We start from the raw sequence: 16,858 nt of genomic DNA, 5'->3' as shown, positions 1-16,858 counted from the left end.
CAGGAGTAAAACACATCGGGAGAGACTGAGACCCAAAACAGGAGTAAAACACATCGGGGAGAGACTGAGACCCAAAACAGGAGTAAAACACATCGGGGAGAGACTGAGACCCCAAAACAGGAGTAAAACACATCGGGAGAGACTGAGACCCAAAACAGGAGTAAAACACACTGGGGTGAGACTGAGACCCAAAAACAGGATTAAAACACACTGGGGAGAGACTGAGACCCCAAAACAGGAGTAAAACACACCGGGGAGAGACTGAGACCCAAAACAGGATTAAAACACACCGGGGAGAGACTGAGACCCCAAACAGGAATAAAACACACCGGGGAGAGACTGAGACCCCAAAAACAGGAATAATACACACCGGGGAGAGACTGTGACCCCAAAACAGGAGTAAAACACACCGGGGAGAGACTGAGACCCAAAACAGGAATAAAACACACCGGGGAGAGACTGAGACCCAAACAGGAATAAAACACACCGGGAGAGACTGAGACCCCAAAACAGGAGTAAAACACACCGGGAGAGACTGAGACCCAAAACAGGATTAAAACACACCGGGAGAGACTGAGACCCAAAACAGGAGTAAAACACACCGGGAGAGACTGAGACCCAAAACAGGAGTAAAACACATCGGGAGAGACTGAGACCCAAAACAGGAGTAAAACACAACGGGGAGAGACTGAGAACCCAAAACAGGAATAAAACACACCGGGAGAGACTGAGACCCCAAAACAGGAATAAAACACACCGGGGAGAGACTGAGACCCCAAAACAGGAATAAAACACACCGGGGAGAGACTGAGACCCAAAACAGGAATAAAACACACCGGGGAGAGACTGAGACCCAAAACAGGAGTAAAACACACCGGGAGAGACTGAGACCCAACACAGGATTAAAACACACCGGGAGAGACTGAGACCCAAAACAGGATTAAAACAAACCGGCAGAGACTGAGACCCAAAACAGGAGTAAAACACATCGGGAGAGACTGAGACCCAAAACAGGAGTAAAACACACCGGGGAGAGACTGAGACCCAAAACAGGACTAAAACACACCGGGGAGAGACTGAGACCCCAAAAACAGGAATAAAACACACCGGGGAGAGACTGAGACCCAAAACAGGAGTAAATCACACCGACGAGAGTCTGAGACCCAAAACAGGATTAAAACACACAGGGGAGAGACTGACACCCAAAACAGGATTAAAACACAGCGGGGAGAGACTGAGACCCCAAAAACAGGAATAAAACACACCGGGAGAGACTGAGACCCAAAACAGGAGTAAAAAACACCGGGAGAGACTGAGACCCAAAACTGGAGTAAAACACACTGGGGAGAGACTGAGACCCAAAACAGGATTAAAACACACCGGGGAGAGACTGAGACCCCAAAAACAGGAATAAAACACACCGGGGAGAGACTGAGACCCCAAACTGGAATAAAACACACCGGGGAGAGACTGAGACCCAAAACAGGATGAAAACACACCGGGGAGAGACTGAGACCCAAAATAGGATTAAAACACACCGGGGAGAGACTGAGACCCGAAACAGGAGTAAAACACACAGGGGAGAGACTGACACCCCAAAACAGGAATAAAACACACCGACGAGAGTCTGAGACCCAAAACAGGATTAAAACACAGCGGGGAGAGACTGAGACCCCAAACAGGAATAAAACACAGCGGGGAGAGTCTGAGACCCAAAACAGGATTAAAACACACAGGGGAGAGACTGAGACCCAAAACAGGAGTAAAACACGCCGGGAGAGACTGAGACCCAAAACAGGAGTAAAACACGCCGGGAGAGACTGAGACCCAAAACAGGAGTAAAACACGCCGGGAGAGACTGAGACCCAAAACAGGATTAAAACACACCGGGGAGAGACTGAGACCCCAAAAACAGGAATAAAACACACCGGGGAGAGACTGAGACCCCAAACAGGAATAAAACACACCGGGGAGAGACTGAGACCCCAAACAGGAATAAAACACACCGGGGAGAGACTGAGACCCAAAACAGGACTAAAACACAGCGGGGAGAGACTGAGACCCCAAACAGGAATAAAACACAGCGGGGAGAGACTGAGACCCAAAACAGGATTAAAACACACAGGGGAGAGACTGAGACCCAAAACAGGAGTAAAACACACCGGGAGAGACTGAGACCCAAAACAGGATTAAAACACACCGGGGAGAGACTGAGACCCCAAAAACAGGAATAAAACACACCGGGGAGAGACTGAGACCCCAAACAGGAATAAAACACACCGGGGACAGACTGAGACCCCAAAAACAGGAATAAAACACACCGGGGAGAGACTGAGACCCCAAAAACAGGAATAAAACACACCGGGGAGAGACTGAGACCCAAAACAGGAGTAAAACACACCGGGGAGAGACTGAGACCCCAAAACAGGAGTAAAACACACCGGGGAGAGACTGAGACCCAAAACAGGACTAAAACACACCGGGGAGAGACTGAGACCCCAAAAACAGGAATAAAACACACCGGGGAGAGACTGAGACCCCAAACAGGAATAAAACACACCGGGGAGAGACTGAGACCCAAAACAGGATTAAAACACACCGGGGAGAGACTGAGACCCAAAACAGGATTAAAACACACCGGGGAGAGACTGAGACCCCAAAACAGGATTAAAACACACCGGGAGAGACTGAGACCCCAAAACAGGAATAAAACACACCGGGAGAGACTGAGACCCAAAACAGGAGTAAAAAACACCGGGAGAGACTGAGACCCAAAACAGGAATAAAACACACCGGGGAGAGACTGAGACCCAAAACAGGATTAAAACACACCGGGGAGAGACTGAGACCCCAAAAACAGGAATAAAACACACCGGGGAGAGACTGAGACCCCAATCAGGAATAAAACACACCGGGGAGAGACTGAGACCCCAAACAGGAATAAAACACACCGGGGAGAGACTGAGACCCCAAACAGGAATAAAACACACCGGGGAGAGACTGAGACCCAAAACAGGATTAAAACACACCGGGGAGAGACTGAGACCCCAAACAGGAATAAAACACACCGGGAGAGACTGAGACCCCAAACAGGAATAAAACACACCGGGAGAGACTGAGACCCCAAACAGGATTAAAACACACCGGGGAGAGACTGAGACCCCAAAAACAGGAATAAAACACACCGACGAGAGTCTGAGACCCAAAACAGGATTAAAACACAGCGGGGAGAGACTGAGACCCCAAACAGGAATAAAACACACCGGGGAGAGTCTGAGACCCAAAACAGGATTAAAACACGCCGGGGAGAGACTGAGACCCCAAAAACAGGAATAAAACACACCGGGAGAGACTGAGACCCAAAACAGGAGTAAAAAACACCGGGAGAGACTGAGACCCAAAACTGGAGTCAAACACACCGGGGAGAGACTGAGACCCAAAACAGGATTAAAACACACCGGGGAGAGACTGAGACCCCAAAAACAGGAATAAAACACACCGGGGAGAGACTGAGACCCCAAACAGGAATAAAACACACCGGGGAGAGACTGAGACCCAAAACAGGAATAAAACACACCGGGGAGAGACTGAGACCCCAAAAACAGGAGTAAAACACACCGGGGAGAGACTGAGACCCAAAACAGGATTAAAACACACCGGGGAGAGACTGAGACCCCAAAAACAGGAATAAAACACACCGGGGAGAGACTGAGACCCCAAACAGGAATAAAACACACCGGGGAGAGACTGAGACCCAAAACAGGATGAAAACACACCGGGGAGAGACTGAGACCCAAAACAGGATTAAAACACACCGGGGAGAGACTGAGACCCCAAACAGGAATAAAACACACCGGGGAGAGACTGAGACCCAAAACAGGAGTAAAACACACAGGGGAGAGACTGACACCCCAAAACAGGAATAAAACACACCGACGAGAGTCTGAGACCCAAAACAGGATTAAAACACAGCGGGGAGAGACTGAGACCCCAAACAGGAATAAAACACAGCGGGGAGAGACTGAGACCCAAAACAGGATTAAAACACACAGGGGAGAGACTGAGACCCAAAACAGGAGTAAAACACACCGGGAGAGACTGAGACCCAAAACAGGATTAAAACACACCGGGGAGAGACTGAGACCCAAAACAGGATTAAAACACACCGGGGAGAGACTGAGACCCCAAACAGGAATAAAACACACCGGGGAGAGACTGAGACCCCAAAAACAGGAATAAAACACACCGGGGAGAGACTGAGACCCCAAAAACAGGAATAAAACACACCGGGGAGAGACTGAGACCCAAAACAGGAGTAAAACACACCGGGGAGAGACTGAGACCCCAAAACAGGAGTAAAACACACCGGGGAGAGACTGAGTCCCAAAACAGGAATAAAACACACTGGGGAGAGACTGAGACCCAAACAGGAGTAAAACACACCGGGGAGAGACTGAGACCCCAAAACAGGAGTAAGACACACCGGGAGAGACTGAGACCCAAAACAGGATTAAAACACACCGGGAGAGACTGAGACCCAAAACAGGAGTAAAACACATCGGGAGAGACTGAGACCCAAAACAGGAGTAAAACACACCGGGGAGAGACTGAGACCCCAAAACAGGAATAAAACACACCGGGAGAGACTGATAACCTAAAACAGGAATAAAACACACCGGGGAGAGACTGAGACCCCAAAACAGGAATAAAACACACCGGGAGAGAATGAGACCCAAAACAGGAGTAAAACACACCGGGGAGAGACTGAGACCCAAAACAGGAGTAAAACACACCGGGGCGAGACTGAGACCCCAAAACAGGAGTAAAACACATCGGGAGAGACTGAGACCCCAAAAACAGGAATAAAACACATCGGGGAGAGACTGAGACCCCAAAACAGGAGTAAAACACATCGGGAGAGACTGAGACCCAAAACAGGATTAAAACACAGTGGGGAGAGACTGAGACCCAAAACAGGAGTAAAACACACCGGGGAGAGACTGAGACTCAAAACAGGAGTAAAACACACCGGGGAGAGACTGAGACTCAAAACAGGAGTAAAACACACCGGGGAGAGACTGAGACCCAAAACAGGAATAAAACACACCGGGAGAGACTGAGACCCAAAACAGGAGTAAAACACACCGGGAGAGACTGAGACCCAAAACAGGAGTAAAACACACCGGGGAGAGACTGAGACCCAAAACAGGAGTAAAACACATCGGGGAGAGACTGAGACTCAAAAACAGGATTAAAACACACTGGGAGAGACTGAGACCCAAAACAGGAGTAAAACACACCGGGAGAGACTGAGGCCCAAAACAGGAGTCAAACACACCGGGAAAGACTGAGACCCAATACAGGAGTAAAACACACCGGGGAGAGACTGAGACCCAAAACCGGAGTAAAACACACCGGGAGAGACTGAGACCCAAAACAGGGGTATAACACACCGGGGAGAGACTGAGACCCAAAACAGGATTAAAACACACCGGGGAGAGACTGAGACCCCAAAACAGGAGTAAAACACACCGGGGAGAGACTGAGACCCAAAACAGGATTAAAACACACCGGGGAGAGACTGAGACCCCAAAACAGGAGTAAAACACACCGGGGAGAGACTGAGACCCAAAACAGGAGTAAAACACACCGGGGAGAGACTGAGTCCCAAAACAGGAGTAAAACACACCGGGGAGAGACTGAGACCCAAAACAGGAGTAAAACACACCGGGGAGAGACTGAGACCCAAAACAGGAGTAAAACACACCGGGGAGAGACTGTGACTCAAAACAGGAGTAAAACCCGCCGGGGAGAGATTGAGACCCAAAACAGGATTAAAACACACCGGGGAGAGACTGAGACTCAAAACAGGAGTAAAACACACCGGGAGAGACTGAGACCCAAAACAGGAGTCAAACACACCGGGAGAGACTGAGACCCAAAACAGGAGTAAAACACACCGGGGAGAGACTGAGACCCAAAACAGGATTAATACACACCGGAAGAGACTGAGACCCCAAAAACAGGAATAAAACACACCGGGGAGAGACTGAGACCCCAAAAACAGGAATAAAACACACCGGGGAGAGACTGAGACCCAAAACAGGAGTAAAACACACCGGGAGAGACTGAGACCCAAAACAGGAGTAAAACACACCGGGGAGAGACTGAGACCCAAAACAGGAGTAAAACACACCGGGAGAGACTGAGACCCAAAACAGGAATAAAACGCACCGGGGAGAGACTGAGACCCCAAACAGGATTAAAACACACCGGGGAGAGACTGAGACCCCAAAACAGGAGTAAAACACACCGGGGAGAGACTGAGACCCAAAACAGGAATAAAACACATCGGGGAGAGACTGAGACCCCAAAACAGGAATAAAACACACCGGGAGAGACTGAGACCCCAAAACAGGAATAAAACACATCGGGGAGAGACTGAGACCCAAAACAGGAGTAAAACACACCGGGGAGAGACTGAGACCCAAAACAGGAATAAAACACATCGGGGAGAGACTGAGACCCCAAACAGGAGTAAAACACACCGGGGAGAGACTGAGACCCAAAACAGGAGTAAAACACACCGGGAGAGACTGAGACCCCAAAACAGGAATAAAACACACCGGGAGAGACTGAGACCCAAAACAGGAGTAAAACACACCGGGGAGAGACTGAGACCCCAAAACAGGATTAAAACACACCGGGAGAGACTGAGACCCCAAAACAGGAATAAAACACACCGGGAGAGACTGAGACCCAAACAGGATTAAAACACACCGGGAGAGACTGAGACCCCAAAACAGGAATAAAACACACCGGGAGAGACTGAGACCCAAACAGGATTGACACACACTTCGGCGGGTGGGGAGGTCTGGAAACTGAGCCTGGAAGAGGTGTTTAACACATTGTTCTGGAGGCGGGTGTTTGGGTAGCGGAGAGGTTTCTTCTTTTGTCTTGTGGTAGCAAAAAAACAAACAAAGTATCGACATCTATGTCACTTACTCAGACGACAGGTTTCGTGGTAAAACTATGGTTCTCTTGGTACACTGACTGTGAATGTCCTGTGAGGGCAGGTCATGCTCCAGCGTCTGGTTAAGAGCTCTGCAGTCGTATGGTAGGGATGCAGTTAACCTTCCATCTCTATAGAAGATGACAGGTTCTACTATGACCACTTGTGAGACACGTGCTGGTTGTCCAGGGTGAGGAAGGTTTAATCCTTCAGGTTGTCCTCTAGGGTCCTCTGTATTAAATCCATTTAGTTTATGCAAACATTGTGCCATTGGTCATCAAGGCTTAGGAGAGAGAGAACACTGAACAGCATTGGTGACAGTCCAGAACGGCTCTCCATATTTGAGGCAAGTTGGAGGTAGTTTGGTCAAATTGATCTGGATGAATTTCTCTTTGCTGATATATTCTCTGGCGAGTGCAAATGGACGGCGTAGGTGTGGTGTATAATATTTCTGTAGAGGCGGTAGAATATAATGTACCCTGCAGCAGGTGGTTAATGTAGCTGAGGGGGAATAATATACCAGTGGCATGTACCTGGGTATAATATATCAGTGACGGGGATAATTTACATAGAGGAGTGGGAAAGTGTACATGCAGCAAGGAGAGTGTTATTAGTTTGGGATTGATACAGGGCTATGGGGAGAGAGTGGGGCAGTGGGATTAGTTTGAGATTGGTGCAGGGCTATGGGGAGAGAGTGGGGCAGTGGGATTAGTTTGAGATTGGTGCAGGGCTATGGGGTGAGAGTGGGGCAGTGGGATTAGTTTGGGGATTGATACAGGGCCATGGGGAGAGAGTGGGGCAGTGGGATTAGTTTGGGGATTGATACAGGGCTATGTGGAGAGCGTTGACAATGGAATTAGTTTGGGATTGATACAGGGCTACGGGGAGAGATTGGGGCAATAAGATTAGTTTGGGATTGATACAGGGCTATGGGGAGAGAGTGGGTGGGGCATTGGGATTGATACAGGACTATGGGGAGAGAGTGGGGCAGTGGGATTAGTTTGAGATTGGTGCAGGGCTATGGGGAGAAAGTAGGGCAGTGGGATTAGTTTGGGATTGATACAGGGCTATGGGGAGAGAGTGGGGCAGTGGGATTAGTTTGAGATTGATACAGGGCTATGGGGAGAGAGTGGGGCAATGGGATTGGTTTGAAATTGATAGAGGGCTATGGGGAGAGTGTGGGGCAGTGGGATTAGTTTGAGATTGATACAGGGCTATGGGGAGAGAGTGGGGCAGTGGGATTAGTTTGAGATTGGTGCAGGGCTATGGGGAGAAAGTAGGGCAGTGGGATTAGTTTGGGATTGATACAGGGCTATGGGGAGAGAGTGGGGCAGTGGGATTAGTTTGAGATTGATACAGGGCTATGGGGAGAGAGTGGGGCAATGGGATTGGTTTGAAATTGATAGAGGGCTATGGGGAGAGTGTGGGGCAGTGGTATTAGTTTGAGATTGATACAGGGCTATGGGGAGAGAGTGGGGCAGTGGGATTAGTTTGAGATTGATACAGGGCTATGGGGAGAGAGTGGGGCAGTGGGAATGGTTTGAGATTGATACAGGGCTATGGGGAGAGAGTGAGGCAGTGGGATTGGTTTGAGATTCATACAGGACTATGGGGAGAGAATGGGGCAGTGGGATTAGTTTGGGGATTGATACAGGGCTATGGGGAGAGAGTGGGGCAGTGGGATTAGTTTGGGATTGATACAGGGCTATGGGGAGAGAGTGGGGCAGTGGGAATGGTTTGAGATTGATACAGGGCTATGGGGAGAGAATGGGGCAGTGGGATTAGTTTGGGGATTGATACGGGCTATGGGGAGAGAGTGGGGCAGTGGGATTAGTTTGAGATTGATACAGGGCTATGGGGAGAGAGTGGGGCAGTGGGATTAGTTTGGGAATGATACAGGGCTATGGGGAGAGAGTGGGGCAGTGGAATTAGTTGGGGATTGATGCAGGGCTATGTGGAGAGAGTGGGGCATTGGGATTGATACAGGGCTATGTGGAGAGCGTTGACAATGGGATTAGTTTGGGATTGATACAGGGCTATGGGGAGAGCGTTGACAATGGGATTAGTTTGGGATTGATACAGGGCTACGGGGAGAGATTGGGGCAATAAGATTAGTTTGGGATTAATACAGGGCTATGGGGAGAGAGTGGGGCATTGGGATTGATACAGGACTATGGTGAGAGAGTTGTCAATGGGATTAGTTTGGGATTGATACAGGGCTACGGGGAGAGATTGGGGCAATAAGATTAGTTTGGGATTGATACAGGGCTATGGGGAGAGAGTGGGGCAGTGGAATTAGTTGGGGATTGATGCAGGGCTATGTGGAGAGAGTGGGGCATTGGGATTGATACAGGGCTATGTGGAGAGCGTTGACAATGGGATTAGTTTGGGATTGATACAGGGCTATGGGGAGAGAGTGGGGCATTGGGATTGATACAGGACTATGGGGAGAGAGTTGTCAATGGGATTAGTTTGGGATTGATACAGGGCTACGGGGAGAGATTGGGGCAATAAGATTAGTTTGGGATTGATACAGGGCTATGGGGAGAGAGTGGGGCAGTGGGATTAGTTTGGGGATTGATACAGGGCTATGGGGAGAGAGTGGGGCAGTGGGATTAGTTTGGGATTGATACAGGGCTATGGGGAGAGAGTGGGGCAGTGGGATTAGTTTGAGATTGATACAGGGCTATGGGGAGAGAGTGGGGCAGTGGGATTAGTTTGGGATTGATACAGGGCTATGGGGAGAGAGTGGGGCAGTGGGATTAGTTTGGGATTGATACAGGGCTATGGGGAGAGATTGGGGCAATAAGATTAGTTTGGGATTGATACAGGGCTATGGGGAGAGAGTGGGGCAGTGGGATTAGTTTGGGGATTGATACAGGGCTATGGGGAGAGAGTGGGGCAGTGGGATTAGTTTGGGATTGATACAGGGCTATGGGGAGAGAGTGGGGCAGTGGGATTAGTTTGAGATTGATACAGGGCTATGGGGAGAGAGTGGGGCAGTGGGATTAGTTTGGGATTGATACAGGGCTATGGGGAGAGAGTGGGGCAGTGAGATTAGTTTGGGATTGATACAGGGCTATGGGGAGAGAGTGGGGCAGTGGGATTAGTTTGGGATTGATACAGGGCTATGGGGAGAGAGTGGGGCAGTGGGATTAGTTTGGGATTGATACAGGGCTATGGGGAGAGAGTGGGGCAGTGGGATTTGTTTGGGGATTGATACAGGGCTACAGGGAGAGAGTTCTGAACTCGTGAAGAGCTGGCACAAACATGATGGTCTGAATGGCCTCTTCCTTTGCTGTAAATATATATGGGTGTAAGTTAGTGCAGAGGACGGTGTAATGAGTTTTCTGCACCCTTTCCTGAGGTTCCTGATGACCAACCATCTGTGCCTGTCACTTTGATGATCGCAAACCCCTCGAAATCATCGGTAGCTCCTAATGTGACTGCATTTGTGTTTCAGTCTCGCCGTTCGCAAAACAGCACAAACCTACAGTCTTCGGCAAGAGGTGACACCTTTCTGAACAGACTGACTGTGTACCAAGATGAATAACACTCGCATTTATGTGGAGAGCACCCTGGCTATAATCAAACCAGATGCTGTTGACAAAGAGGTTGAAATCGAGGAGATTATTCTGCGATCCGGGTTCAGTATAGTCCAGGTATAGGGATATATCAAATATATAATCATATATTTATCCAGCCCCTTTCACGACCCTAGGAAGTCCCAAACTCCAGCCAATGAAGTATTTTTGAAATGTACCCACTGTTGTAATGTATGAAATGTGGCAGCTAATTTGTGCACAGCAAGATCCCACAGTCAGCAATGTGATAATTAGCAGATAATCTGATTCTGCTCTTCTTCCGTAAGTGGCCATGAGGGTCTTTCACATTCACCTGAGAGGGCAAAGGGGCCAGTGGTTTTAATGTCTCATCAGTGGACGGCAGTGCGGCACTCCTTCAGCACTGACCGTCTGACAGTGCGGCACTCCCTCAGTACTGCCCCTCCAATGGTGCGGTGCTTGCTCAGTAGTGACCCTCCAACAGTGCAGCATTCCCTCAGTACTGACCCTCCGACAGTGCGGCACTCCCTCAGTACTACACTGGGAGTGTCGTTGTTGGATTTCGTGCTCGAGTCTCTGGAGTGGGACTCGATCCCACAACCTTTGAACTCAGAGGTAGAAGTGGTTACCCCTGACGCTGACATGTGAGGAGAGAGAGATGCGAGATTAAAAATAAAATAAAATTCACACTTCTTTTCATTTGCTCTCCAACCTTCTTCATTCGTTTCCTGATGGCGGTGACTGTTATGATGACACCCAGGATAAAGATTTTTTTAAAGCCATGACAGTTTCTAAAGCTCCTAACCTTACAAACTTGTAATGGCGGAGTAATGGGGTGGAGGCAGTGACTTGGCTTCTGCTCCTTCGATCTGCCCAGTCTGTAGGTCAGAATGAGAGATGGGAAAGTCAGGGGGACTTCTGGGGGTGCCTGCATTTCCTGTCTGTGCATCTCGCTCAGCGTACAGCAATTAAACTCTGACTGACCTTACTGCTGTGTTTACTTAACCACAGTTGGAGTCTGTGGCATTAAGTGAACTCAGCTTCATGTTAGGAGCAGAATAAGGTGTTGTTCGTTACATGGTGCAACACACCTGCCCTTGACATACTCGAAACAGTGCCAGGGGAGATTGAATCATTGTGCATTGAACAAAAAGTATTTTCCTACCCAGAGAAGGAAACTGCAACTGAGCCCAGAGCAGGCCAGTGAGTTTTACGCCGCGCACAGTGGGAAGATGTACTACCCCACCCTGACAGCACACCTCTGCTCTGGCCCTTTGGTTGCTATGATGCTGAACAGACAGTCTGCAATCAAACAATGGAACGACCTGCTCGGGCCGTCAGACAGTGAAAAGGCAAAGGAGACTCATCCCAAGAGGTGAGTGCTCTCGGAAGGAGAGGGGTAGACTTATGGAGGGAGTGTACACAGCCCAGGGTGGGACAGTAATGTATGGAGGGAGTGTACACAGCCCAGGGCGAGTCAGTAATATAAGGAGGGAGTGTACATAGCCCAGGGTGGGACAGTAATATAAGGAGAGGGTGTACACAGCCCAGGGTGGGACAGTAATGTATGGAGGGAGTGTACACAGCCCAGGGTGGGACAGTAATGTATGGAGGGAGTGTACATAGCCCAGGGTGGAACAGTAATGTATGGAGGGAGTGTACATAGCCCAGGGTGGAACAGTAATGTATGGAGGGAGTGTACACAGCCCAGGGCGAGTCAGTAATATAAGGAGGGAGTGTACATAGCCCAGGGTGGAACAGTAATGTATGGAGGGAGTGTACACAGCCCAGGGTGGAACAGTAATGTATGGAGGGAGTGTACATAGCCCAGGGTGGAACAGTAATGTATGGAGGGAGTGTACACAGCCCAGGGCGAGTCAGTAATATAAGGAGGGAGTGTACATAGCCCAGGGTGGGACAGTAATGTATGGAGGGAGTGTACACAGCCCAGGGCGAGTCAGTAATATAAGGAGGGAGTGTACATAGCCCAGGGTGGGACAGTAATGTATGGAGGGAGTGTACACAGCCCAGGGCGAGTCAGTAATATAAGGAGGGAGTGTACATAGCCCAGGGTGGGACAGTAATATAAGGAGAGGGTGTACACAGCCCAGGGTGGGACAGTAATGTATGGAGGGAGTGTACACAGCCCAGGGCGAGTCAGTAATATAAGGAGGGAGTGTACATAGCCCAGGGTGGGACAGTAATGTATGGAGGGAGTGTACACAGCCCAGGGCGAGTCAGTAATATAAGGAGGGAGTGTACATAGCCCAGGGTGGGACAGTAATATAAGGAGAGGGTGTACACAGCCCAGGGTGGGACAGTAATGTATGGAGGGAGTGTACAGAGCCCAGGGCGAGTCAGTAATATAAGGAGGGAGTGTACATAGCCCAGGGTGGGACAGTAATATAAGGAGAGGGTGTACACAGCCCAGGGTGGAACAGTAATGTATGAAGGGAGTGTACACAACCCAGGGTGGGACAGTAATATATAGAGGGAGTGTACACAGCCCAGGTTGGGACAGTAATATATGGAGGGAGTGCACACAGCCCAGGGTGGGACAGTAATATATAGAGGGAGTGTACACAGCCCAGGGTGGGACAGGAATATATGGAGGGAGTGTACACAGCCCAGGGTGGGTCAGTAATATTTGGATGGAGTGTACACAGCCCAGGGTGGGACAATAATATATGGAGGGAGTGTACACAGCCCAGGGTGGGTCAGTAATATATAGAGGGAGTGTACACAGCCCAGGGTGGGTCAGTAATTGGCAGGGATGGGGTATATATGAAGGGGGTGTACACAGCCCAGGGTGGGTCAGTAATTGGCAAGGATGGGGTATATATGAAGAGAGTGTACACAGTCCAGGGTGGGTCAGTAATTGTAAGGGATGGGGTATATATGGAAGGAGTGTACACAGCCCAGGGTGGGACAGTAATGTATGGAGGGAGTGTACACAGCCCAGGGCGAGTCAGTAATTGGCAGGGATGGGGTATATATGAAGGGGGTGTACACAGCCCAGGGTGGGTCAGTAATTGGCAAGGATGGGGTATATATGAAGAGAGTGTACACAGTCCAGGGTGGGTCAGTAATTGTAAGGGATGGGGTATATATGGAGGGTGTGTACACAGCCCAGGGTGGGTCAGTAATGGGCAGGGATGGAGTATATATGGAGGGTGTGTACACAGGCCAGGGTGGGTCAGTAATGGGCAGGGATGGAGTATATATGGAGGGTGTGTACACAGCCCAGGGATGGGGTATATATGGAGGGTGTCTACACAGCCCAGGGTGGGTCAGTAATGGGCAGGGATGGGGTATATATGGATGGTGTGTACACAATCCAGGGTGGGTCAGTAATTGGCAGGGATGGGGTACATATGGAGGGTGTGTACACAGCCCAGGGCGGGTCAGTAATGGGCAGGGATGGGGTTTATATGGAGGGAGTGTACACAATCCAGGGTGGGACTGTAATTGGCAGGTTGGGGTATATATGGAGGGTGTGTACACAGCCCAGGGTGGGTCAGTAATTGGCAGGGATGGGGTATATATAGAGGGTGTGTACGCAGCCCAGGGTGGGTCAGTAATTGGCAGGGATGGGGTATATATAGAGGGAGTGTACACAGCCCAAGGTGGGTCAGTAATGGGCAGGGATGGAGTATATATGGAGGGAGTGTACACAATAATGACCCACCCTGGATTGGGCAGGGATGGGGTATATATGGAGGGTGTGTACACAGCCCAGGGTGGGTCAGTAATTGGCAGGGATGGGTAAATATGGAGGGAGTGTACACAGCCCAGGGTGGGGTAGTAATTGTAAGGGATCTGGGTATATATGGAAGGTGTGTACACAGCCCAGGGTGGGTCAGTAATTGGCAGGGATGGAGTATATATGGAGGGAGTGTACACAATCCAGGGTGGGTCAGTAATTGGCAGGGATGGGTATATATGGAGGGAGTGTACACAATCCAGGGTGGGTCAGTAATTGGCAGGATTGGGGTGTATATGGAGGGTGTGTACACAGCCCAGGGTGGGTCAGTAATGGGCAGGCATGGAGTATATATGGAGGGAGTGTACACAATCCAGGGTGGGTCAGTAATTGGCAGGGATGGGTATATATGGAGGGAGTGTACACAATCCAGGGTGGGTCAGTAATTGGCAGGATTGGGGTGTATATGGAGGGTGTGTACACAGCCCAGGGTGGGTCAGTAATGGGCAGGCATGGAGTATATATGGAGGGAGTGTACACAATCCAGGGTGGGTCAGTAATTGGCAGGATTGGGGTGTATATGGAGGAGGTGTAAACAGCCCAGGGTGGGTCAGTAATTGGCAGGGATGGGTATATATGGAAGGAGTGTACACAATCCAGGGTGGGTCAGTAATTGGCAGGATTGGGGTGTATATGGAGGAGGTGTAAGCAGCCCAGGGTGGGTCAGTAATTGGCAGGGATGGGTAGATATGGAGGGAGTGTACACAATCCAGGGTGGGTCAGTAATTGCCAGGATTGGGGTGTATATGGAGGGTGTGTACACAGCCCAGGGTGGGTCAGTAATGGGCAGGCATGGAGTATATATGGAGGGAGTGTACACAATCCAGGGTGGGTCAGTAATTGGCAGGGATGGGTATATATGGAGGGAGTGTACACAATCCAGGGTGGGTCAGTAATTGGCAGGATTGGGGTGTATATGGAGGGTGTGTACACAGCCCAGGGTGGGTCAGTAATGGGCAGGCATGGAGTATATATGGAGGGAGTGTACACAATCCAGGGTGGGTCAGTAATTGGTAGGGATGGGTATATATGGAGGGAGTGTACACAATCCAGGGTGGGTCAGTAATTGGCAGGATTGGGGTGTATATGGAGGAGGTGTAAACAGCCCAGGGTGGGTCAGTAATTGGCAGGGATGGGTATATATGGAGGGAGTGTACACAATCCAGGGTGGGTCAGTAATTGGCAGGATTGGGGTGTATATGGAGGAGGTGTAAGCAGCCCAGGGTGGGTCAGTAATGGGCAGGGATGGAGTATATATGGAGGGAGTGTACACAGCCCAGGGTGGGTCAGTAATTGGCAGGATTGGGGTGTATATGGAGGAGGTGTAAACAGCCCAGGGTGTGTCAGTAATTGGCAGGGATGGGTATATATGGAGGGAGTGTACACAATCCAGGGTGGGTCAGTAATTGGCAGGATTGGGGTGTATATGGAGGGTGTGTACACAGCCCAGGGTGGGTCAGTAATGGGCAGGCATGGAGTATATATGGAGGGAGTGTACACACTCCAGGGTGGGTCAGTAATTGGCAGGATTGGGGTGTATATGGAGGAGGTGTAAACAGCCCAGGGTGAGTCAGTAATTGGCAGGGATGGGTATATATGGAGGGAGTGTACACAATCCAGGGTGGGTCAGTAATTGGCAGGATTGGGGTGAAAATGGAGGAGGTGTAAACAGCCCAGGGTGAGTCAGTAATTGGCAGGGATGGGTATATATGGAGGGAGTGTACACACTCCAGGGTGGGTCAGTAATTGGCAGGATTGGGGTGTATATGGAGGAGGTGTAAACAGCCCAGGGTGAGTCAGTAATTGGCAGGGATGGGTATATATGGAGGGAGTGTACACAATCCAGGGTGGGTCAGTAATTGGCAGGATTGGGGTGAAAATGGAGGAGGTGTAAACAGCCCGGGGTGGGTCAGTAATTGGCAGGGATGGATTAGTACTTCCTCGGTCATATGGGTCAGCTCCTTGGGGATTCAGCATGTGGATCAACCTATGCTAAATAACTGTGATGAGTTTATCCATCTCTCTTCTAGTTTAAGGGCGATATATGGAACAGATAAAATTAAGAATGCATTCCACGGCAGTGACTGCTTTAACACAGCAGAGAGGGAGCTTACCTTTATGTTCCCTAATGGTGAGTGTTCAGAAAAAAAATAAACCATTCTTTCCTCTTCTGTGAATTTGTCAGTTGAAGGTTGCAGGCGATAGCTGACCTTACAGTCAGTGCTCACTCCATACACTTCCTCATCCTGAAGCTGCTGTTTCCAGGGAATTTCAGCAAACAACCAACATCACAAGGAACCCCCGAACAGGGGAAGGCCATTCAGCCCCCTCGAGCCTGTTACACAGGAACAGGAGAAGGCCATTCAGCCCCTCAATGTTACACAGAAACAGGAGAAGGCCATTCAGCCCCTCGATGTTACACAGGAACAGGAGGAGGCAAGTCAGCGCCTCTCGAGTCTGTTACACAGGAACAGGAGAAGGCCATTCAGCCCCTCAATGTTACACAGAAACAGGAGAAGG

General features: G+C 49.9%; 1 protein-coding gene across 1 annotated transcript in view; it reads left to right on the top strand.

The window, feature by feature from the left end:
- The first annotated feature begins 10,478 nt into the window (after positions 1-10,478).
- LOC137360507 (nucleoside diphosphate kinase homolog 5-like) overlaps positions 10,479-16,858 on the top strand; it is a 42,661-nt gene continuing 36,281 nt past the window's right edge. Inside the window, exons 1-3 of the mRNA XM_068025922.1 lie at positions 10,479-10,674; positions 11,745-11,950; positions 16,369-16,469. Of these exons, the coding sequence (XP_067882023.1) occupies positions 10,558-10,674; positions 11,745-11,950; positions 16,369-16,469 (424 nt within the window). The 5' untranslated portion in view covers positions 10,479-10,557. The remainder of the gene's footprint in view (positions 10,675-11,744; positions 11,951-16,368; positions 16,470-16,858) is intronic.

This window comes from Heterodontus francisci, unplaced genomic scaffold (assembly GCF_036365525.1).
Source record: "Heterodontus francisci isolate sHetFra1 unplaced genomic scaffold, sHetFra1.hap1 HAP1_SCAFFOLD_726, whole genome shotgun sequence".
NCBI classification, from domain to species: domain Eukaryota; kingdom Metazoa; phylum Chordata; class Chondrichthyes; order Heterodontiformes; family Heterodontidae; genus Heterodontus; species Heterodontus francisci.
This window is presented reverse-complemented; position numbering and strand designations above follow the sequence as displayed.